The sequence below is a fragment of the Anguilla rostrata genome, chromosome 7, assembly GCF_018555375.3.
Source record: "Anguilla rostrata isolate EN2019 chromosome 7, ASM1855537v3, whole genome shotgun sequence".
Taxonomy (NCBI): domain Eukaryota; kingdom Metazoa; phylum Chordata; class Actinopteri; order Anguilliformes; family Anguillidae; genus Anguilla; species Anguilla rostrata.
This window is the reverse complement of record NC_057939.1, coordinates 1,052,310-1,077,921: the sequence shown is the minus strand read 5'-3', so window position 1 is coordinate 1,077,921 and position 25,612 is coordinate 1,052,310. Positions and strand designations below refer to the sequence as shown.

General features: G+C 50.1%; 1 protein-coding gene across 30 annotated transcripts in view; it reads right to left on the bottom strand.

Annotated features, from left to right (window-relative positions):
* Positions 1-25,612, bottom strand: part of sema4f (sema domain, immunoglobulin domain (Ig), transmembrane domain (TM) and short cytoplasmic domain, (semaphorin) 4F) — a 57,566-nt gene that overhangs the window by 29,853 nt on the left and 2,101 nt on the right. For 29 of the 30 annotated variants that reach the window (XM_064341849.1, XM_064341845.1, XM_064341851.1 and 26 more), the window contains exon 1: positions 8,888-9,656. The exons of the other annotated variant lie outside the window; for it this stretch is intronic. In XM_064341849.1, coding sequence (XP_064197919.1) covers positions 8,888-8,984 — 97 coding nt within the window. In that variant the 5' untranslated portion in view covers positions 8,985-9,656. Of the gene's footprint in view, positions 1-8,887; positions 9,657-25,612 lie in introns of those variants that run through there. 30 annotated transcript variants of the gene reach the window in all.

Here is a 25,612-nt window from a genome sequence, read left to right as displayed (position 1 = left end):
AGCTCCTCATCACGCCACTGAGGAAAAAGCTTCAAAAAGTACTGAACCCTCAACAGCCAATGAAAAACACCCAGCTAGCATACCACACCACACACACCACAAAACACCACACACACAATAACCACACACCATACAACAAATACACAACACACACACACAATAAATACATAACATACACACACACACAATACACATACACATCACCAACAACACAAACAACTAAATACACCCCCACACACACAACACACCCACACACACGCACACACCACACCAACACACCACCATCACCCACCTACACAAACAGCCCTCACACAAATACTAGAATACACCCACACACCACACATGCATACACACCTCACACACACAACCACACACACACACACACACAACACAACACATACACACCACACGCAACACAACACACACACACACAACACACACACAACACACACACGCAACACACACAACCTACACATACACAAACCACACACACACATACACATACACACACACACCATACACACACACACACACACACAACACATACACATACACATACACACACAACGCATACACACACACACACACATACACATACAAACACACACACGCACACACATACACACACACACCACCAACACACACACACACACACACTCACATACAAACACACACACACGCATCCACACACACACACCACATGCACACACACACACAGCATACCATACACACACACACACCCACACACACACACACACACACACACACACACGCATACACACACACACGCACACACACACACACACAGACACATACACACGCACACGCACATGCACACGCACACACTCATACACACAAAAGCACACACACAGACAGACACAGACACATACACACGCACACACTCATGCACACACACACACACACACGCACACACACACGCACACAGCTGGCTCTATATGGTAAACGGAGCTCAGTGCTGCAGCTCCAGGCTGTGGATAAGTGATTGTATGTAAAGAGGGGGCTGGTGTCCCCAGGGTGGGTAGAGCGGTTGTTGGTTTTCAGTATCAGTGCATGTGCGCTCCCTCTCTCTCTCTGTGCACTCCCTCCCTCTCTCTCTGTCTCCCTCTCTCCCTCCCTCTCTCTCTCTGAGTCCGCTCCCTCTCTCTCTCTCTCTCTCTCTCTCTCACTGCCTTGCTGATCTTCCTCAAACGTCCCGCCTACAGGGAGCAACACTTTGCCTGTTTCACACAACCAGAGAAAGTGCTCAGATCCCTGGACCCCTGACTTCGTGCCCGGAGTGCGGACTCAGAAGCAGGCCGTGCACTTCCCTCCCTCCTGGGCAAGGCGTCCGTATCCCATGATGCACCGTTAGCCAGAGTCTCTTCTGCTCTTATGAAAACAGACAGGTTCACACCGCCCGGGGCCTCCAGATGGGTAAAACCATAACGCAAATGGATGCGCTGCAAAGTGCCCTGTATTCAAATCAGTTTCCCTGCAACACCAGCCGCCCTAAATTCAGCTCCCCCCCCTTCCCCCCGGGGCTGGCCAATCAGACGCAGGGATCCACAGAAAGGGCAGTCCAGTATTTCCTGTTTTAAACGACAGGTTCTCGGGCGAGTGCACGCTTTAGACCGAGCCGTCTCTGTCACCTCTCTGTGAACTGGCCGTCCTCGCAGTTTCCCAGGACCAATTGTTAAATCAGTCATCTGTGGGGAAACAGAGCGCGTTCTCCCCCTCCTCAGCTCCAGGACAGGCTTCAGCCACACCCACTTCCTGTTTTATTGGCTTGTATTTCCTTTCCTCTTCATCTGCAATATGCTCGGCATAAATGCCTCAGCATCAGTGAATGTCTCTGAGCTCACCAGCAAGCACTGCCAATGAAAACATCTTTTTTTTCCCATAGTTTTTTCATAAAAATGAAAAAATCTCAACAAGAACCAGCTGACATCCATCCTTCCTCATCACTTATCTCTGTGGAAAGCCAATGTGGGTAATAAAGAAACTGTGGGACTGTCAACTCACACCAGATGCCCTAATGGAGACTACTCTGTGGATCACACATTAATGAGCGCTGTGTGATGAAACTGGCTGTGCTTGAGCCAGAATGGAGGATAATTTATGGATCGCTCAATACTGAGCCCTGAACAGCATAGACCCAGGCTGCCATTTTGTTTCAGCAGTACCCTGTCCATTCCTCGTGCACTTGACCAGCCTTGACTTGGTTTTTGTTTTCTTCCCCCATTAAGGTTTGGACTGGTGCTTTTTTGGAAGGTCCCTGTGCGTGAGAAAGAGCGAGAGAGAGAGATAAAGAGAGAGAGGGAGAAAGAGAGAAAGATAAAGAGAGAGAGAGAGAGAGAGAGAGAGATAGAGACAGAGGCGTGTCCATGGCGACTGGTAAACAGGCTCCACCCCTGCTTCACTCTGCCAGGCTGAAGGCAGTTATGCTAATGATGCTAATGTGCTGTGATGCTAATGATGCTAATGCGCTGTGATGCTAATGATGCTAATGCGCTGTGATGCTAATGCTCTTTACACAGCAGCCACCCTGTTCACCAGAGCATCCACGCCGCAGGCCAAAAAGCCACCGGCCATCTCTCCATCTCTCCACTTCTCCATCTCTCTATTTCTCCATCTCACCATCTCTCTGGTTCTCTATTTGTCCACCTTTCTGCTTCTCCATCTCTCTATTTCTCCATCTGTCCGCTTCTCCACCTTTCCCTTTCACCTCTGTTCCTCCATCTCTCTCCACTTATCCATCTCTCCACTTCTCCACCTTTCTCTTTCCACCTGTTTCTCCATCTCTCCATCTTTCTCTGCTTATCCATCTCTCCACTTCTCCACCTTTCCCTTTCCCCCTCTGTTTCTCCACCTCCCCTACAGAAGCCTCTCTGTTGATGGACTCGATGGTGTAAAGTCTGAATGGCCCGTTGCCCTGCAGGTAGAAGATGGTGTAAAGTCTGAATGGCCCGTTGCCCTACAGGCAGAAGATGGTGTAAAGTCTGAATGGCCCATTGCCCTGCAGGCAGAAGATGGTGTAAAGTCTGAATGGCCCGTTGCCCTGCAGGCAGAAGATGGTGTAAAGTCTGAATGGCCCGTTGCCCTGCAGGCAGAAGATGGTGCAAAGTCTGAATGGCCCGTTGCCCTACAGGCAGAAGATGGTGTAAAGTCTGAATGGCCCATTGCCCTGCAGGCAGAAGATGGTGTAAAGTCTGAATGGCCCATTGCCCTGCAGGCAGAAGATGGTGTAAAGTCTGAATGGCCCGTTGCCCTACAGGCAGAAGATGGTGTAAAGTCTGAATGGCCCGTTGCCCTGCAGGCAGAAGATGGTGTAAAGTCTGAATGGCCCGTTGCCCTACAGGTAGAAGGTGTCAGCAGTGAATATGTCTGTAATCTGTTTATGGAACAGTGAATAATGCAGGGCAGGAACTGCTGGGCCTAATGGGCAATGCAAGATACATTAATTAGCCTGTCAATCAGGCACACGTGCCCCGCCCCCACCTGGCTGAATAAAGCCACAGACCGCAGCCACACAGATCAATTACACCGAACGAGAACGTGGCCAACGCAGAAAACCAGTTCCCTCTCTCTCTCTCTCTCTCTCTCTCTTTCTCTCTCCCATTCTCTCTGCAGTGGAGGACAGTGCACAGTGAAACAGCCACAGACAGACATCTGGTGCATCTGGGTCCTGAGACAGGGGAGGAGTGTCCTTTCAGTTCTGCGACAGAGTCTCCGTCACATGCATGTACTGTGTGCCAAAGCCTAAGGTCTTTCCTCAGTCTTTCAGACAGACGGGTTCGGGGGCAGGGGGAAACGTTTTATTGATATACAGGCCTATTAAAATGATTCCGCAAAAAATGCTGTTTTTAGGCTTTTCTGTGTTTATTCTGTGTTCTTTTGGAAAGGCAGGAGCGGCGTGTATTCACACGTCTGATTCCTGAGCCAGTCAGACCCGCTGCATCTGTGCAGCAGGCAGAGAACACACAATTCAGCCAAAAATCTTTTTTTCCCCTTCTTTTTCCTTCTTGTGGCTGCCTGTGTGCCCGCCCCCCCATCCCCACCACACCCATACCTCCAGTGAAAACCAATCAAATACTGTTATTCACTATTTAAATCCCCCCCCCCCCACCACACCCCAACCATTTCACATTTTATTTAATCACCACCTTCAGTTTCCAATTAGACGCCCCCCATAACCACAGGATGGCAGAGAGAGGAGCCCCTCATTCCCTTTGTCCACACGCTGTTAGAAAACATGCCTTAGATTATACAGGACTTCTGCTTTTCACAGTGAGGGAGAGAGAGAGGGGGAGAGAGAGAGAGGGGGCACAGATTCAGTCTCTTTGTTCTCTGCTTGCCCACTTCCTGTCTGTAAGGGCTGAGAGCTTAGTGCACTTCCAGCACTTCCTCTCCCAGACAGGGTCACCAGGAGTCAGGTGGACCGGGGACCCACTGCCATGTACCCCAAAATCAGCTCTGCGGCTTGAGTGTACCCCAGAATCAGCACTGAGGCTCGAGTGTACCCCAAAATCAGCTCTGCGGCTTGAGTGTACCCCAGAATCAGCGCTGAGGCTCGAGTGTACCCCAGAATCAGCTCTGCTATGTCTCACGGTTATCCATCCCCAGAGGTGCACAGCTCTGAGGGCGGAGGATGCTGACCGCATCACGCACGCATGCGCTGCAGCTGCATGCGGGTGACGTCCTGTTACCAGCTGGTGCTGGGCTGGGATGGGCTGGCTGCTGGTGCCCGCTGGGCTGTGTGTGACTGGGCGGCTGGCTGGCTGGTGTACCCGCTGGGCTGGGCTGGGCTGGGCTGAGCTGTGTGTACCGCTGGGCTGGGCTGGGCTGGGCTGTGTGTACCCGCTGGGCTGGGCTGGGCTGGGCTGTGTGTACCCGCTTGGGCTGTGTGTACCCGCTGGGCTGGGCTGGGCTGTGTGTACCCGCTGGGCTGGGCTGTGTGTACCCGCTGGGCTGGGCTGGGCTGGGCTGGGCTGGGCTGTGTGTACCCGCTGGGCTGGGCTGGGCTGGGCTGTGTGTACCCGCTGGGCTGGGCTGGGCTGGGCTGTGTGTACCCGCTGGGCTGGGCTGGGCTGGGCTGTGTGTACCCGCTGGGCTGGGCTGGGCTGTGTGTACCCGCTGGGCTGGGCTGGGCTGTGTGTACCCGCTGGGCTGGGCTGGGCTGGGCTGTGTGTACCCGCTGGGCTGTGTGTAGGCTCTGGGCTGAATGTGGGTGTGTGAGAGAGTGAATGAATGTGAGTCTCTGAGTAAATGAGTGAGTATCTGAGTGACTGAATGTGAGTGTGACAGAGAAAAAGTGTAAATGTACAGTAAAACCACAAAAAAAACCAAAGCTTGAACAGAGTAGAACTACTGCAGATATTATAAAATGACTATTAAATGGTCAGTGACAAAGTTTTTCTTGTTTTGGCTCAGCAGCACATTGGATTTGAAATGAAACAATAAAAATGAGGTTAAACTGTCTACTGTAATTTTCAGGTATTTACATCCATATCGGGTGAACCCTGTATGGGTTGCAGCCCATTTTAATACACAGTCCCCCCCATTTTAAGGAGCAAAAGTAACTGGGCAATTGGCTCCTCAGCCAGCTGTGTGTCCTTGCATCACTCCATTGGCAACTTCATATCTTTTCTTCTTATAAAATGCAAAGAACATAGATACTTCATACAGTGTGGCCTTACAAATTTAAAGGGCACAAGTGCAAGATGTTATTTTCCATAAAATAAGGGGATCTGGAACACAGCTGTTCAGGCCTAAAGACTAATCAGGCCAGTGTTCATTAGAGGAAATATCCACTACAAAGGCAAGATGAAAGAGCAATGGACATCACTGGTAATTACAACATTAAAGGTGGCGCACAAGCACACACACGCACACACACGCACACGCACACGCACACGCACACAAACTTTTTCCTTTGCTTTTCCAGGACATTCCATCCTTACACAGATAGAGGGAGAGGACCTTCCAGGAATGCAGGGTCTTGACCCCGCCCAAGAAGGAGAAAGATGAGGAGGGGGAGGTGGAGGAGGAGGAGAAGGAGGAGAAGGAGGTGGAGGTGCCACCTCCACCACAGAAGCCGCCACCTCCCCTGCTCGCTGGACCATGTGTCAGACGGGCATGATGCTCACACACACACACACACACAGGCCTCACCACACACACACACACTCCTTTATAACCAGCACTGTGACAGTCATACTGTGTGTTTACTCTCTTGAAAAGGGTGTTTATGGTGACTCTCTGATCTAGGTGAGCCCGATTTAAATGAATCTATGCCACATTTATGCCTCTAAGAACACTTCTATGCCTCTAAGGACACTTCTATGCCTCTAAGGACACACCTAGGCCTCTAAGGACACTTCTATGCCTCTAAGGACACACCTATGCCTCTAAGGACAAACCTATGCCTCTAAGGACAAATCTATGACAATAGGCAGCTAGCATTTACACAGCCCTTTTCCAAACGTCCCAAAGGACCTCCAGACTTCTGTTTAAAAAATAACGCTACAGCACTCTGGCGTGTCTGCAGTTGATTATTCCCCCGCACCCCCACCCAAACACCCACCCCCACCCCCACCCAAACACCCACCCCCACCGCACAAGGTTCCACAGCCCGGCTCTCCCCAACCGCCACTGAGTTTCAGCCCATAATCAGTTACACGCGACGAGCATTAGAGCAATCTCTACACCGCAGCCTCCAGAGCCCAGCCTCTACACCCCAGCCTCCAGAGCCCAGCCGCTACACACCAGCCTCCAGAGCCCAGCCGCTACACACCAGCCTCCAGAACTCAGCCTCCAGAGAGCAGCCGCTACACCCCAGCCTCCAGAACTCAGCCTCCAGAACTCAGCCTCCAGAGAGCAGCCTCTACACCCCAGCCTCCAGACCCCAGCCTCCAGAGAGCAGCCTCTACACACCAGCCCCCTGAGCCCAGCCTCCAGAGCCCAGCCTCTACACCACCCAGACTCCTCAGAGCCCAGCCGCTACACCCCAGCCTCCAGAGCCCAGCCGCTACACCCCAGCCTCCAGAGCCCAGCCTCCAGAGCCCAGCAGAACCCAGAACCCAGCAGCTGGACAGCACTGGCATCATCCACACTCCAAAGACACGTCCCAGAAGCAGAGGCCCAGCTTTCTGAGGTCAGCAGGGGAAAGAGCTTCAGCGAATGGCCTTGAGCGGCTGCCTAGCGGCACTGGCTAACGCTCGGCGCTGCACAAATCCGCTCATCATTACATTATACGGATGAGTTCCTCTAATCATCTTTCCACCAACTGCCTCGTCCTTCTAATAATCTAGGGATTGCCACTGATACTCACTACCCATGAACACGTTCTCAAGCGGCCTACATTACTTTGTTTATCACCGATTTAAGCTCCAGTGTAATTATACTACCATGGCTTGATTGCCATGGTGATTGATTTGATCGAATGAGCCTTCAGTTCAGCAGGCAGCAGAGGTTCGCGCTTCAGCTCAGGCTGTAGACTAAGCCCGAGAGAGCCGGAGGCGGAGCAGGTGTAATTTGGTCTGCTTTAGATGTTTTTTGTCGTAAATACTTCTGAAATGAGCAATACTTTCTCCTGGTTAAATTGCACATGGGTGCATCCAGGGCATAAGTCGTTGCCGTCCTACAAGACGGTTGAGGGGGAAAGGGTGTGGAGTCCACCCACGGCCGCGTGGGACATCAGAATCCGAAGCCCTTCGGTGGAGCTTTGATATGCCGCGTGGATCCAGCGCCGCTTTCCATGGAATGATCCGATCACAAACATATCCCGCCTTCCCGTACATTCCAAATCACACGCAGATAATACGGCCGCTGGACAAGGCAACAGTAACCGGACTTTGAATAGGTCGGACTCGGAAACCAAGGCAATAGCGGAATATACTGCAGGTCTCACCCAGTGTCGTTAGGGCTTATTTCCAACATGCACAGTCGGATACAGTATCACTGCGCAGTTACAGGAGGATATTAGCAGTGAAAATTACTTTGTGCAATTAATTCATACGTGTATTTTGCCAATCTTTCAAAAAAACTTAAAGGCGTTTGGACACAAGCGAACGCGCGCAGCTGATCTGGAGTCGCTGGTACAAAGAAGTGATTGTACGAAACACGGGAAGTTGGAACAATCGCCACATCATTATTTACAGTAAGACTGAGTCCGCCAAATGCTGGCAGCTGAACATTTCCGTAATTTTTTATGCAATAGTTATTCAATACAGTACGCGTACCATAATTATGATTCTGTCAATGTCATATAGTGCAGAGAAAAATATGATTATAATCAACCCGTAAGTCTCTGTGATCATTTTCACCAGTGACAATTGCCTTATAACCCGAAGTAGCCACAGGGTAAAAAGGAAACTGCAGGACGGCAAGACCCAACAGTGACACCGCTCCCTCTCTCACTTACGCGGAACAATACGTAGACTATAAACAGGTAATATAGCACGATCTTTCATCTACTACAGACAATTAGTACGTTTGCGCTATGAAAAACAAACGTTTCGAAAGGTTCTGACCAGAAATCTCGAGTAGTTATATGTCACACTTGCGGGCAAACAGGTTTGATACTGTTGGCAAAATAATGAAAGGCTATCCGTTTGCTTAGTTCAGCACCTGCAGGTATCATATGGCCTTTACCCTTGTGTCTACGAGGACGCATTACATTTATTTAGCAGACGCTTTTATCCAAAGTGACGTACAAAAGTGCATATCTTGGTCATTGGACAACTACAAAACACAGGTTCAATAAGTACGCGTAAACATTTAATAATTATCACAGAAATGAACGATGTCATATCACTTCCATACATTTTCAGCTGCTCTTTTTCTTTGGCAATAGTTTACTCTACATGACTTCCAGTGCCGGTCTTACCTCCATATCCGTTCACGTCTGCTGTCCAGAAGCCAGGAATAAGGACGAATATCCCCGCAAAATAAACTCCGACGATCTGACTCGCGGCCGTCTTCATGTTCCGAAGATCAGCTCCACACAAGTATCCGGTCAGAGCGTGCGTCCCGGTTCCGCCTCAGTGGCGGATCATGGTCATTTTCTCCAGTCTGAGCGGTTGTGTTTTACGCTCGCGGAGAGGTGCACGGTCAGCCACAGGTCTGACAAGTCACATGAACGATTCAAATTATTCCGAACTGTCCAAAAAAATTTCTTACGGGATAAAGGGCATTTCGAATTTATGTGTCTGCTCAGAGTAAAATGAGCGCTGTTTTGTCTTTCCCAGGTCAACAATATGTTAGCGACACGAAAAGTTCCTTTGCTGATATTGTTATTGGAAAAATTGCTGCATTTCAGAATCAAATTTGAAACGCAGTCCTGCACAAGTGTTCCAAAGTCCTTGATTATGAGCGTGAAACACACCACACCAGGGTTTTCGAAAAATAGTGTTAGCCTACCGCATAACCTTTACTGAGCGTGAGGGTTTTCCTGCAAATCCTTAGTGTATGTCATCCACACGGACACGAATATTCAACTCCAACTTCTCTGTGAATTAATCCGTCTGAGGTTTCGCTTTATCAAACAGTTTTAAAAAACAAAGGAAGAACGTTTAGAACTAGGACCGTGCAGCCGCTTTGGTGGCAAGACTGCGCGTAGTGCGCGAGCTCTGCGCGACACTGGCTAACAGATCTGCCCCGCCCGCTAAAACGTCATCACAACAGGTAAATCATGGATGTGGTTTATCCTAGCATAACCACCGTGGAACTCTGCCGATTCCATACTGACGTACCTGTAGCCCAATTTAAAAAAAGAATAAATATAAATTATGAGCAATAATAATATAGACAGTTAAAAACGAAAACAATTTATTAATACCTTCATTATTGTTATTGGTATAGTTAATTTATTAATACCTTCATTATTGTTATTGGTATAGTTACAATTATGATTACAACGTTGTAGCCTTGTCATAAACTATCCAGTAATCGTTATGCACGTATATATTTTGTCTCTATTATTATTATTATTTTATTTTTAATATATTTTAAACTCTCTAATTATTCATATTTTATTGCGTTCACATATTAGTAGTAGTGGCAATAAAAATTAAAAATTAAATAATAATAATAATTTGTGCCATAAGTTACTTTCGTAATTCAACATGATTTGTATATCACTTTTTACAAAGACATTCCCATGAACATACCTTACAGTGGAATTAAAGAAAATCATGTAAAAACCAGGCCTGAACCTCCAAAAAGCGAGCAATCCAGGTAAAAAAAATATATATATATAAGACAGAATGACTGGTAGCAGGCATATATAAGACACAATGACTGGTAGCAGGCATATATAAGACACAATGACTGGTAGCAGGCATATATTAGGGATCGAATGGGTTGGGCAGGTTACGGCCTGAGGTGTTAAACCAGCTGGTGAAACAGGAAGTCCGAGCAGAGGGATGATTATTGGCAGTGTGGTCATACGGATGCTGGTTAATATTGCTATCCCAGCATGCACTGCAGGTCTGCACACTCAGAGGAAAATGCTGGTTAATATTGCTGTCCCAGCATGCAGTGCAGGTCTGCACACTCAGAGGAAAATGCTGGTTAATATTGCTGTCCCAGCATGCACTGCAGGTCTGCACTCAGGGGAAAATGCTGGTTAATATTGCTGTCCCAGCATGCACTGCAGGTCTGCACTCAGGGGAAAATGCTGGTTAATATTGCTGTCCCAGCATGCACTGCAGGTCTGCACTCAGGGGAAAAGCGTAACTGAATTAGCACGACTTGTGCTCGAGCCGGCTCCCGTCCCGTCCGCACGCTCGCCCGTCTGCACGCCCGTCCCGTCCCGTCCGCACGCTCGCCCGTCTGCTCGCCCGTCCCGTCCGCACGCTCGCCCGTCCCGTCCGCACGCTCGCCGTCCCGTCTGCCCACGGCGGAGACGAGCACCAGAGACTCGCCGCGTGACCAGCGACAGGAACAACAAAGGAGGAGGAGCCAGAGCGGTCCGTCAGCTGCCCTTTAATAAAGCCACACTTTCCCAAGAGCGGATTACCACAGGGCAGGAGCCTCCCATCTGTCTGTCTCTCTCATCTCCATCCCCCTCTCTCTCTGTCTCTCTCTCTGATCTCTATCCCTCTCTCTGTCTCTCTATCCACATCTCAATCCCTCTCTGTCTCTCTCTCATCTCTATCCCCCTCTCACTCATCTCTATCCCTCTCTCTCTCTGTCTCTCTATCTGCATCACAATCCCTCTGTCTCTCTCTCTCATCTCTATCCCCCTCTCTCTCCGTCTCTCTCTCATCTCTATCCCTCTCTCTGTCTCTCTATCCGCATCTCAATCCCTCTCTGTCTCTCTCATCTCCATCCCCCTCTCTCTCTGTCTCTCTCTCTGATCTCTATCCCTCTCTCAAAATTCAAATTCAAATTGCTTTATTGGCAGGAAATACATAGGTACATATTGCCAAAGCATCATAAATCAATTCAAAATACATATTTACAGTGGAATACTAATAATGAACATTCTATTAAAATAAATAAATAAATAAATAAATTTTAAAAAAATATATTATTTTCTCTCTCATCTCTATCCCTCTCTCTATCTCCCTACCCACATAGGCTCACTGGTTGTCCCTCTGTTTATGGCAAGCTGTGATGTAATTTGCTGCTAGTCTTATGCATTTTTTGTGTTCTCCTAATAAACAGGGGAGCTTTTGGTGGCCATTTAGAGTTTCAAATTCAGGGCATATTTTTGTGAATTTCTGGTAGAAATTTTCCCTTATGTCCAGGTGTTTTCCACATGTTGTGAGAAACTGTAGCTCTGTCTCCACCACTCCTTGACTGCAGTGGGAGCACAGTCTGTCCTCTCTGGACAGCTAGGTCTGCCTGTGTCGGCCTTTTTCGATGGCCAGGCTGTGCTCACTGAGTCTGTACATTGTCAAGTTTTTCTGTTTGCTATCTGTCACCATGGTCAGGTAGTCAGCCATGGTGTACAGTCTGTTTAGGGCCAAAAAGCAATTAAGTTTATTTTGAGTTTTTGTCATTTCTTTCCAATAGGTCAAATATTTTTCTTTTTGTTTCATTATAATTGTGTTTGGTCGAATTCTCTGAGCTAGGAGGATGTCACTGTCCTGGGACTGACTATGGTCAGGTGTTAGGATTTTCTTCAGTGAGTCCCAGGACCAGTTGACTGAGGGGACTCTTCTTTATATTCACCTCTTGGCATTTCAGGGCTTTGTAATGATAGCAGTGGGGGTCACTCATTTTGAAATGTTTCCAAAATTTGACTTTTCTGAATATTAATTAGCAGTGGATATTGGCCTAATTCTGCCCCGCATGCATTTTTTGTGGTTTTCCTCTGAACCCGTAGGATACTTTTACAGAACTCTGCATGCAGGGTCTCAATTGGATGTTTGTCCCATTTTGCAAATTTGTGTTGTGTGAGTGGACCCCACACCTCAGTGCCATAAAGTGCAATTGGTTCAATTACTGATTTGAAAATTTTTAGCCAAATGCCAATTGGAATTTCTGTTTGAATTGACTTTTTAATGGCATAGAAAGCCCTTTTTGCTTTCTCTTTAAGTTCATTCACAGCCAAATGAAAGCTTCCTGTAGAACTGATTTTTAATCGTAAATATGAGTAATTTGTAGTTTGTTCAATTTTAGTTGTTCGTAATGTGATAATTATTTTGGGTCCCTAATGTCTGGATCTTTGTTGGAACACAAGAACTTTAGATTTTGTGCGGTGTATTGTCAGGGCCCAGGTCTGACAAAATGACTCCAGGTTTTGCTGTAGACCCTCTTCTGTTGGTGAGAGCAGAACAAGGTCATCTGCATAGAGTAGGAACTTAACTTTGGAGTCATATAGGGCGAGGCCAGGTGCTGTAGATTTTTCAAGTAGTGTTGCCAATCCATTTATATAAATATTAAAAAGAGTTGGTGAGATAGAAGAGCCCTGCGCCACACCTATGCCTGATTCTGCACAGACAATCATTTTAAATGCGGTTCTGTGACAGAGATAACAGTTGCAGTAATAAAAAAAACATATTCTAATTAAATACCCGATGACACACCTTACAGAGAAACACACACACATCTCCATTAAAGTGAGATCAGTGGCTGGAGCTGAAGGGTGGAGATGAAAGGGTAACAGCGAGTGCTTTATGGTGCAGGACAGAAGCTCAGAGAGAAGCTCAGAGAGAAGCTGAGATGTGCAGGGACACCTGAGCACAGTTCGCATGGAAGTGATGAGAAACCCAGCAAATCTGCATGTAAAAGGAAACAGAGGAAGGAGCCGAGTGCAGAGCCGTGGGGGACACCCGTAGGAAAGCCACAGGCATGAGGCAATAGGGCTGGCCTATATATAGCAACGATAATCATCAAATGCAATAATGATCATTGCCACCATTTGGTGCACTGCCATTCTTTTCTTTAAAAAAAAAAAAAAAAAACATTCCTGATGCTTCCTGAAAAGAACATCAGCACTGTTATCTATAGGATGTTGATAACAGCCAGTCAGCAGCAAGGCCTTGAAGCTTCCAAGGGATTGATGACAACACATCACATGATCACAAGGAAGCTGCGAGGCCATGGCGCTGATAGGCTTTTCTTATCAACGCCCAATAGATATCACTGGTGACATTTTTCTCAGAAACACTTCTGAAGTTTGGATGTTTATTACTGCATCAGTCATAACTAAAGAAAGCCAAAACACCACATGGAGGAGGGGGTGACCGTTGTTGCATTCGATAAGTACCTGTGTGGTATATCGTCCACCCCTGCAGCACGAGGCCCCAGCCCTGCAGCACGAGGCCCCAGCCCAGGAGAGCTTGGGGGAGCATCCAGACCCAGAGCTGCAGAGCTGTGTCAGAGATTCCCAGGAGCAGAACTCCAGCACAGGCCCACAATTCCGGGAATTCCCTCTCAACTCTGCGCCCTCCGCCACTGCTGCACGAGGAGCTTCTAATCCGCTGGGGGGGGGGGGTTAATGGGATTGCAACCAAAATCCTCACCCCTTTCTGCCCTGAGGTCCCCCTCACTGTGGGGGGGTGGGGGGGGAGTGGGAGTCGCCTTGGCTCTGACATGGAGCTGCCACACCTCATCATGGTAACAGTGTTCATTACGCTGATGAGCAGTGAATCAAGGTGTGATTTTACCCCTTATTCCTGTGGCACACACATACACACACACACACACACACACACACACGCACACACACACACACACACACACACACTCCGCTCCGTGGGCCTATACATTCCCTGCCCCCTTGGCCATCATTAATGCATGCAATCTGAAATCTGACCCAAATACAGGCTCCCCCATCTCCTGCCTTCCACCCATGCAAATTTCCCACTAATCCTGTTAACCACTTTAATTACGGAGCCGGAGAGCCGCCATTCTGGCTCCCTGCTCCACGGGGAAACGGGTTTTCAGATTTTACCAGCATCCACAGATATGGACTCAGATTGAGGGGTTGTGAATCCTGGGTACCACAGGGCTGTTTTTGTGGGCATGTGCAGTAAAGACAGTCTGTAAATGCATTTCTTCATGCGCTTGTCTTCTCATTGTAAGTCGCTCAGGATCAGAGTCAGCCTGATGCCAGCAATGTAATGTCATGACATTACATTAAGACCACCAGTCTGTGCCTGCACAACTGAACCTGCTTGTACACAGATAAACCTCCTCCTGCACAGTAAACCTGCTCCTGCACAGGTAAACCTCCTCCTGCACAGTAAACCTGCTCCTGCACAGTAAACCTGCTCCTGCACAGTAAACCTGCTCCTGCACAGGTAAACCTCCTCCTGCACAGTAAACCTCCTCCTGCACAGTAAACCTGCTCCTGCACAGGTAAACCTCCTCCTGCACAGTAAACCTGCTCCTGCACAGGTAAACCTCCTCCTGCACAGTAAACCTCCTCCTGCACAGGTAAACCTCCTACTGCAGAGTAAACCTTCTCCTGCACAGGTAAACCTGCTCCTGCACAGTAAACCTGCTCCTGCACAGGTAAACCAGTCACTCTGCCAGTCATACCCCCTGTGGTGTGGGGCAGGGCGGGGTGGGGTGGGGCTGGGAGGCGCAGCTGGATTTAGAAGGTTCCGGAAGAAGGCGGCTTTAGATGCCGAACTCTGGCCCTGTTTGGGAGCATGGGGCTTGGCAGATTAGAGCCCCCGGCAGGGAAGGAGATAAACCACACGGGCATTAAATATATAATTATGTCACATTAAAAAAATCTGCTCCTCAGAAGCTTTCAGCTCGCACACAGAGGATTAGAGCAAGATGGCTGCATCCAGGCGCATATTTCCCCACATAAACTCACAGTCCGCCACAGCGCAGACAGGCAGCCAGATAAGAGGTCAGAGGTCAAATTAGTGCATTTTAGTCAGGAAGTTCCAATATTACCAGTCATGACATACTCTGGATTATAAAAGTTACATCATGAAGTCCATTTGTATATTTGGGCAAAAAAGCTGTGTGTGCAGGTGTGTGTGTGCAATCAAGTCCTCTTTTTTCATGTGAAGTACCGTCCAGACCAAATTACAGCCAGACCGAAGTTATTCACTGTCGCTGGTTTTATTCTTTTTTTATGATACAAGAAAACAAAAAGCCTTTACTCTTAATTGAGTTTCTGGCGTAGTACAAGCGGAGCTGTAGTTTTTAATTTCACGGTTTATCTACCCCGATTAATCCTTGCAGGCAAATATGAGCGATGTGACAGGCCTTTCCGTCACTTGGGAAATCTAATGTTTTTATCAGAAAGCGCTAGAAGAGCTACTCTCCACTCTACAGACTTTAAACACCTTCAGGGGTAGCATTTGAACTCTTATAGAGTTACATTATGGATGTCAGATGACACAGTAGTTCTGACACTATGTTCCAACACCAACATCTAACTCTCACACAACACTTGTAGCCTTAATGTCATGCCAAAATGTTGTGTGAAGGCTGTATGGAAAATCTTCATTAAAATGTTGTGTGAAGGCTGTATGGAAAATATTCATTTAAATGTTGTGTGAAGGCTGTATGGAAAAGCTTCATTAAAATGTTGTGTGAAGGCTGTATGGAAAAGCTTCATTAAAATGTTGTGTGAAGGCTGTATGGAAAATCTTCATTAAAATGTTGTGTGAAGGCTGTATGGAAAATCTTCATTAAAATGTTGTGTGAAGGCTGTATGGAAAACATTAATTAATCCTTCCCCACGGACCCAGTGACTAAATGGAAATAATTATGTTTCACTAGTAAAACCAACGCAGATCCGCCCCCCCCCCCAAAAAAAAATCCCAAATAAACCAGAACAGCTGACAGCTAGGAGCATAAATGGGGCTGACTGTAATTAGCTTGCATAAACTGCATTATTTATTTACAGTGGAGGACTGCCTCTCTGCCAGTGTGGGGTCTCCACTGCACAGTGTAACACAGCCAAACACACTGCTGGCCACACCACTGGCCTTTCTCCCTGCTGTACCTGCTGCAGCACCATGAGGCTGTAGGTCTGATCTCCCTGCTGCAGCACCATGAGGCTGTAGGTCTGATCTCCCTGCTGCAGCACCATGAGGCTGTAGGTCTGATCTCCCTGCTGCAGCACCATGAGGCTGTAGGTCTGCAGTCTGCCTCGCTGAGCACTGAGGACTGTAGTGTCTTGCTACTCTACATGCTGCAGCACCATGAGCGCCTGTAGGTGTGAAGGTGCTGCTAGCGCTGTAGGCGAGACACCAGGCCCTCTCGCTCTGCCAACACAGGCTCTTATCTGCAAGCCCAGGCAGTCTGAAGGCGCACAGCGACAAGGCAGAGCAGCAAGGCCCCACAGCACACCAAGGCCCAGCGCAGTCAAGCACAGGCCCCACAGCAGACCAAGGCCCAGCGCAGTCAACCACAGGCCCCACAGCAGACCAAGGCCCAGCGCAGTCAAGCACAGCCCCCACAGCACACCGAAGCCCAGCGCAGTCAAGCACAGGCCCCACAGCACACCAAGGCCCAGCGCAGTCAAGCACAGGCCCCACAGCACACCAAGGCCCAGCGCAGTCAAGCACAGGCCCCACAGCACACCAAGGCCCAGCGCAGTCAAGCACAGGCCCCACAGCACACCGAAGCCCAGCACAGTCAAGCACAGGCCCCACAGAACACCAAGGCCCAGCGCAGTCAAGCACAGGCCCCACAGCACACCAAGGCCCAGCGCAGTCAAGCACAGGCCCCACAGCACACCAAGGCCCAGCACAGTCTAGCACAGGCCCCACAGCACACCGAAGCCCAGCACAGTCAAGCACAGGCCCCACAGAACACCAAGGCCCAGCGCAGTCAAGCACAGGCCCCACAGAACACCAAGGCCCAGCGCAGTCAAGCACACCAAAGCTCCATGCGAGATAACAACCTGCGGCACGCTCTCCTCACAACGCAGTCCTCAGCCAAAACCCCTCTGCTGCCATAGCAACGCTGTGTACACACTCAGGGCCCGGAGAGCCACTCCACTGGGACTCCTCCTTCGGCTCCTGGGCGGAAAAGCCATCTGCCATCTTGGCTCTGAGCCAGCAAGAAGCCGCCGAAGAGCCAAGATGGCTGCCGCGCAGTGGCAGGTGGCAGAGCATTCGGAAACAGGTTAAGGGTGTGTGTGTCACAGCAGGCAGGGAGAGATGGGATTTGGGGGCAGAGGAAGACAGCAGGACAGGAAGGACAGGGCGGGGCGGGGTGGGGCACTGCGGCTAATCACAGGCTACAGGGCCAGCCGAGCGTCACAAACTACAGTGCCTCAAACGCGCAGAGATTTCCACTGACATACAGGCGACCCAGCACAGAACTGACCCAGCACAGAACAGCCCTGGAGAGAACTGACCCAGCACAGAACAGCCCTGGGGAGAACTGACCCAGCACAGAAGTGCCCCGGAGAGAACTGACCCAGCACAGAACTGACCCAGCACAGAACAGCCCTGGGGAGAACTGACCCAGCACAGAAGCACAGAACTGCCCCGGAGAGAACTGACCCAGCACAGAACAGCCCTGGGGAGAACTGACCCAGCACAGAAGCACAGAACTGCCCCGGAGAGAACTGACAGAGCACAGAAGCGCCCCAGAGATAATTGACCCAGCACAGAAATGACACTGCACAGAACTGACGGAGCAAAGCCTTTCTGATTTCCAGGCAGAGCGCTTCTATAATCATCTGCTCGAGAAATATTAAAAATGTGTCCTGAGAGATTAATGGTGCATTCTCTCCGGACAGACAGCGCAGCTAAACCCTCCCGCCCCAGCGTCAGTCAGCTTCCCCACACGCTGCACGGGCATGCACTTAACACAGCTTGTGTTTCAGGTGCTGGGGGGACAAACACCTGCCTTATATTAAGCTGTGGGGGGGTGGCCGCAGGTTTACTCGTCCTGGAGGCTGCAGTGTGCAGTTACTCCAGTCCTGCTCTGCAGGTTACTCCAGTCCTGAGGCCGCGCTCTGCAGGTTTAACTCCAGTCCTGGAGGGCCGCAGCCTGCAGGTTTAACTCCGGTCCTGGAGGGCCTGCTGCAGAACCGTCCGGGAGCAGCATCTGCAGGTTTAACTCCAGTCCTGGAGGGCCGCAGTGCCTGCAGGTTTAACTCCGGTCCTGGAGGGCCGCAGCGTCTGCAGGTTTAACTCCCGTCCTGGAGGGCCGCAGTGCCTGCAGATTGTTTCCAAAGCCTGCATTGGTCGCCAAATGAAAGGAAACTACAAACTGCATGTACGTTATGTTAACATGTCTGTGTTATAACAGAAAGACAAATTAAAATCTACTGGGTTAGATTACTAGCGCCCACTAGCGCGCTCCAGACCGCGGCCGCCGATGTAGGCGGGAGACAAACAGCCTCATGGTGCCCTCACAGACGTCAGACTCTGAAATGCCAAGGTGACCTTTACTTAAGACACACAGAAAAACAGGCGGGAACTCCCCCACCCCTCCCTCTGTACAAACAAAGAGTCACGTTCACGGCAGAGAAGAGGAACGGTGGGCTCTTCTCTATCGGTGATTGATGACACAGGAAGAGGACAGGAAGTGGGAAGGGGATACTTCCTGAGGGCGGTCAGTGCTGGAACCTTGAGAGGGTCTGAGACAGTCACAGTTCTGAAGAAAACACCAGGCCCTGCAGAGCGGCTCAGTCATTAAAGACTGTAGACCGGCTCAGTCAGTAATGACTACAGAGCGGCTCAGTCAGTAATGACTATAGACTGGCTCAGTCAGTAATGACTATAGACCGGCTCAGTCAGTAATGACTATAGACTGGCTCAGTCAGTAATGACTATAGACCGGCTCAGTCAGTAATGACTATAGAGCGGCTCAGTCAGTAATGACTATAGAGCGGCTCAGTGAGTGTGACTTGGGGCCGCAGTCAATACTTAGCCGGCTCAGTCGAATCTATAGAGGGCTCAGTCAGTAATGACTATAGAGCGGCTCAGTCAGTAATGACTATAGAGCGGCTCAGACACGCACAGGCACTCCTCTCCCTCAGACACACAGTCCCAGCTCTGCTTCTCACTTACTAGATTTACAGCCTGCCTGTGTGTGTGTGTGTGTGTGTGTGTGTGTGTGTGTGCGCGCGTGAGTGAGTGTGAGTGTGTGCGTCAGTGTGTGAGTGTGCGTGCATAAGTGTGTGTGAGTGAGTGTGTTTGCGTGTGTGTGTGTGCAACCAATCCAATTACTTTGCCCCTGGGGACGGGTGGCTGTGGAATCTCCTGAAGGGGTTCTGTGGTGACTGGAGAGAGAGACCTGTTCCCTGCCCCCCCCACCCCCCCCACACGGCCCCGCCCGCGAGACGGTTATCGCCATGGCAGAAAGGCCCGTCCTCAGGGGGGAGAGGCCGAGCTAGTCGTTGGCAAAGACGCTGGTGCCACTCTCTGCGTTTCCACAGCTACAAAAGAGAACCCCACTGTGATGCGAACAATGATGTCATGTTTCATGTCAGGCCCAGTTCAGTGATCAGCCAGGGAGAGAAAGCCGGCGCACCAGGAGAGCCCATCTCTCGCATTTACTGTCTGTTCTGTCATGCGCCCCCCCCGACCCTGTGCTAGTCTTGTGCTAGGTGTGCAGTAGGCCTGTGCTAGGCTGTTGCTAGTCTGGTAGGTGTGCAGTAGTCTTGTCTAGGTGTGTGCAGTCTTGCGCTAGTGTGCTAGGCATGTTCTAGGTGTGTGCTAGTCTTGTGCTAGGTGTGCAGTAGGCCTGTGCTAGGCGTGTTCTAGGTGTGTGCTAGTCTTGTGCTAGGTGTGCAGTAGGCGTGTTCTAGGTGTGTGCTAGTCTTGTGCTAGGTGTGCAGTAGGCGTGTTCTAGGTGTGTGCTAGGCGTGTTGTGGGCCTTGTGCAGGATTTGGATCAGGTTGTGTGTCATTCCCCAGTCAGGGGTGGGGTTAGGTACACCTGTAGCGGGGATCCCCAGCACCCGTAGTAGAGGGTGTGATTGGCTTTATGAGTGTAACCCCCCCCTTACAGCCCGCTCTCTCCTGGTACAGCAGTGAGGTGCATCTTGGGAAACCAGCCAGGAATTAAGAGGCCCGGAATTAAAGAGCACGGGGGCGGGGTGTTGTTAAGGAATCAGTCTTACGCCTCGTCTGGTGACAGATGGAATCATGGGACTGTTGTTGTGAGGCCCGGGGAGGGCGGGGGCCGGGGCCGACACTGAGGAGAGAGTTAAAACTGAAAGGCACCATTGCATAACGGGAGCTTGCGGGTTCAAATCTAGGGCACGGTACCGCCCCTGCATCTCCCCCTGCCAGCTCCACAGCTAAGCTGGCTAGTTCCAACAAACAGAATGACATGGAATGACAGGAATACACAGAATGACATGAATACACAGAATAACAGGAATACAGAGAATGACAGGAATACAGAGAATGACACGGTTGGTGGAAAAGACGAACCTCAGCGTTGACTTTGGCCCCTGCAGACTGCACGCGCCTGCTGGCAGAAGGAGCGGGGGCGGAGGTGGTCACACACGGGCGTACACACGGAGGGCACCTGCACACGGGGTAAATATCACACGGGCATCTGCCCGATATCCTCGTCTGACCGAGCAGACAAACGTCATCTTTTTCCTCTCGTCTTTTCTTCAGAGCTAAAAAACTAAAGCCACATGGAAAATGCTCATGTAATACAGTCTATGCGCCTTTCCCTCCTTCACTGTGTTAGATCAGGCTCCTGCTCATTGGCCCGAGGAGGGAGCCTGGTGCGCAGATCATCCTGTTCACCGTCACCTGGAGACGGTCAGCCACCCAACGCAGCCCCGGCACCCCACCCCAGCAAAATCAGACAGTGTTCCACCTCTCCTCTTCCTCTCCATCCGATCCTTTCCTCACATTCCCTTTCCCCTCACACCCCACCCCCCACACAGACAGTCCATCTGTTCTGGCAACTTCCATGAGGGATTTTTAAAAAAAAATGGATTTCACTTGTAACTGACAACACTAAGGATTAAATATTTTTTCAGATGAGGCGATGCCCATTCTTCAGTGAAATTAAGCCAAATAGTTTGATTGTAGATGATTATTCAATCTTCAGCCATGTTTCACAGGGCTGAATTACTAGCTTTCCTCATCACAGGGAAACCTGCCTTTGAATTACACAGGATCTCTCAGAAGTCTCCAACCTCCAGCCTTCCTCTTACTCTCACTGTATGTTCAGTGCAGAAATGTACCCCTGTGCGGACCATGTCCGCACTGGTGAAGGTTTACAGGTGAGTCAACCTGACAGCAGAACAAAACTGCTTCACCAAGGTGCTGCTGATGTGAATAAGCAGTGTAGAGTGGTATAAAGAGCAGGGTAGAGAGGTGTAGAGAGGTGTAGAGTGGTATAGAGAGCAGGGTAGAGCGGTGTAGAGTGGTATAGAGAGCAGGGTAGAGATGAGTAGAGTGGTATAGAGAGCAGGGTAGAGAGGTGTAGTGTGGTATAGAGAGCAGGGTAGAGCGGTGTAGAGTGGTATAGACAGCAGGGCAGAGAGATGTAGAGTGGTATAGAGAGCAGGGTAGAGATGAGTAGAGCAGTATAGAGAGCATGGTAAAGAGGTGCAGAGTGGTATAGGGAGCAGTGTAGAGAGGTGTAGAGTGGTATAGAGAGCATGGTAAAGAGGTGCAGAGTGGTATAGGGAGCAGTGTAGAGAGGTGTAGAGTGGTATAGAGAGCATGGTAAAGAGGTGTAGAGTGGTATAGAGAGCAGGGTAGAGCAGTGCAGAGTGGTATAGAGAGCAGGGTAGAGATGAGAAGAGCAGTATAGAGAGCATGGTAAAGAGGTGCAGAGTGGTATAGGGAGCAGTGTAGGGAGGTGTAGAGTGGTACAGAGAGCAGGATAGAGACATGTAGAGCAGTGTAGAGTGGTATAGGGAGCATGTAGAGAGGTGTAGAGTGGTAGAGAGAGCAGGGTAGAGACATGTAGAGCAGTGTAGAGTGGTATAGGGAGCATGTAGAGAGGTGTACAGTGGTATAGAGAGCAGGGTAGAGATGTGTAGAGTGGTATAGGGAGCAGGGTAGAGCAGCTCTTCAGTGTCCTGCTTTGCTCTTGTTTATGTGTGAAGGCCAGTTCCCCAGATCCCTCATTTCCTGTCTGAGCGGCTCAGTCGCTACCTGCTTCCCTTCCCACATGGCAACAGGGAAAGTGTAACTAGGGGCTGCGAAAGGTCGCCTGGAAACCGCTTCCCGCCGCGCGACCCTGCCGCTGGAAACGGACGCGCAGAAGAATGGTGTTATCATCAAGGGCTGCGTGGTCACATGACACTCATCAGCGCTGCGCCACGAGGCCTCAGGACTCCGCAGGAGTGTGTTTGTCTGGGCGACCGACTTCCTGTGAGATTCCCGCACCAGCAATATCCCCTGCCAGCATGCGGCTGGGGGGGGGGGGGAGCAGCTGAAGTCCTGCTAACAACACCTGATCACCTGATCCTGTTGGCGCTACGCAGGACAGACAGAGAGACCCAAGCAGGGTGACTTCTGGGCTCCTGACTCATATTTTGACAGGACGGTCTGGGCAGCTCAGGAAAGATCACTGGCAGAGATCAGCAAAGACTGTATTTCTCCAACTCTGCCGGAGGAACAGTCAAAGAACAACAAGTCAGTTCTGTTTGGGTGCGCTTTAATCTCCGGAGGTTTGGAGGTCGTTATGTTCGCGGCTGTTATCTGCAGCTGAAGGACCTCTGCATTCCGGGACCGGGAACATTCAGGACGGGGTGGGAGGTGAAGGGGGGGGGAGATAAGAGAAGTGCCAGCTTGCTGAAAGCAGGGGCGGGTTCTCTGATACACTTACCCAGCACAGGCCCCCCCCACTTCTTACCCCAGCAATAGCCCGCAGCATGCGCTACTGAAGAGCCCGCAGCATGCGCTACTGAAGAGGCCGCAGCATGCGCTACTGAAGAGGCCGCAGCATGCGCTACTGAAGAGGCTGCAGCATGCGCTACTGAAGAGCCCGCAGCATGCGCTACTGAAGAGGCCGCAGCATGCGCTACTGAAGAGGCTGCAGCATGCGCTACTGAAGAGCCCGCAGCATGCGCTACTGAAGAGGCTGCAGCATGCGCTACTGAAGAGCCCGCAGCATGCGCTACTGAAGAGGCCGCAGCATGCGCTACTGAAGAGCCGCAGCATGCGCTACTGAAGAGCCGCAGCATGCGCTACTGAAGAGGCTGCAGCATGCGCTACTGAAGAGCCCGCAGCATGCGCTACTGAAGAGCCCGCAGCATGCGCTACTGAAGAGCCCGCAGCATGCGCTACTGAAGAGGCCGCAGCATGCGCTACTGAAGAGCCCGCAGCATGCGCTACTGAAGAGCCCGCACCATGCGCTACTGAAGAGCCTGCAGAAAAGGCAGGGAATTCCAGGGGAAAACCACAAAACCAGCGCTCAATATCAGTCTGCATGCACAGGCAGTATGTAGGCACAGACAATGTGGAGGTACAGTGTCGAAGTACAGACAGTGTGCATGCACAGACAGTGTGGAGGCACAGACAGTGTGCATGTACAGACAGTGTGGAGGTATAGTGTAGGCTCAGGCGTGTGTAGGTCTAAGTCAGGGTGAAAGACTGCATCACAGAGTGTATGATGGTAACAGCCCAGCCAGACGACCGTGCTGTTCCAGGAAGTGTAAATGACCGCAGAGTGAGCCTGGAAATGCTTTTAAGTGTGGATGGTTTTTATAAGTGCAAACAGCCGGCACGTTTTAAAGATGAGGCAGAGTTCATGTCTGGCATGGCCGCCCTGTTTGTGTCGAGTTTGAGTGAACAGAGTGTGTATCTCTGTGGCATGCCTGGGGAACAGCCTCCACAGCCCACTTCCTGTTTGAGTGCCCATGTCATTTCCTGCCCCTGCAGACTGTGTCTGTGCTGTTTTTTGCCTGGCTGGTCTGTTACCTGAGTGGGACATAAACTGCACCTGCTCCCACAGGAAACAGCCCAATGCTCTCTCATTCACATTCAGATCCAACAAGAGCTGAAATGTAAGCAGATGTACAATACTATTAAAGTTTAGTCCTTAAAACTGTTATTTTAAAACATGGGTGATTAATCAGTGGGAGGGAGAATTATAATCAGAGGTGATTAATCAGAGATCAGGGAGAATTAGAATCAGAGGTGATTACTCAGAGATCAGGGAGACTAGAATCACAGCACTTTAGCCTCCAATAGCCTCCACATAACAGCGTAACCACCCCACACCACTGAGCCCCTGGCAAATGCTGCCATGTTAAAATCCACAACCAATCCGGCATCACAAGCAAACCGCAGCCATGTTCGCCTTTTCCAGAGAACTAAATAAGAAAAACATTTTTATATTAATTTTTATGCTCATCAGACAAGAGAGGGCTTTGAGGGGTGTGTGCGGTCGTTTTGGTGTGTGAGGGTGTCTTCTGTTGGTCGTGTTTGTGTTGCGTTGGTGCTTTGGGATGGTGTGTCCAGTCTGTGGTGCGGTTGTGTTGAATGGGTGTGTCAGTTCTGTTGGGTTGCGGTCGTGTTGAATGGGTGTGTCGTCTGGGTTCGTGTGTGAATGGGTGTCGGTGTGTGAATGGTGTGCCCGGTTCTGTTGGGTTGCGGTGTGTTGAATGGGTGTTCCGTTCTGTTGTTGCGTTGTGTTGATGGTTGTCCGGTTGTGGTCGGTGTGTGAATGGGTGTGTCAGTCGGTTCGTCGTGTGATGGTGTGTCGTGGGTTGGGTGTTTGAATGGTTGTGTCCGGTTCTGTTGGGTTGCGGTTGTGTTGAATGGGTGTGTCCGGTTCTGTTGGGTTGCGGTTGTGTTGAATGGGTGTGTCCGGTTCTGTTGGGTTGCGGTTGTGTTGAATGGGTGTGTGCCGTTGCAGTGTGCTGGTTGTGTTCCCTGTGGCTGTTTGTGCAGAGTCCTCCCCCCCACCCCCACGGCCTTTAAAGCAGTCTTAAAAACAGATAAACGTCTTCCTTCTCTGTCAGCTCGAGGCTGGAAATGTTAAATTTTACGTTTACCGTGAAGCTCTGATTTTATGTCCTCCCTCTCGTTTCTTTGTGTGGGGAGATTACTCTAAAAACCCAACCCATCACTCTCCCCATTCAGGCCTGCCACTACAACTGCTCCACTCAAAAAGGCACATTTCCATGACAACAGAGTAGGTTCAAGAAAAAAAAAAAAACATTAATTCCTTCGCAAGGGGGGGAAAAAAACATTAATTCCTCGGCAATTTTCAGAGCCCGCTGATTCCCAAACCAC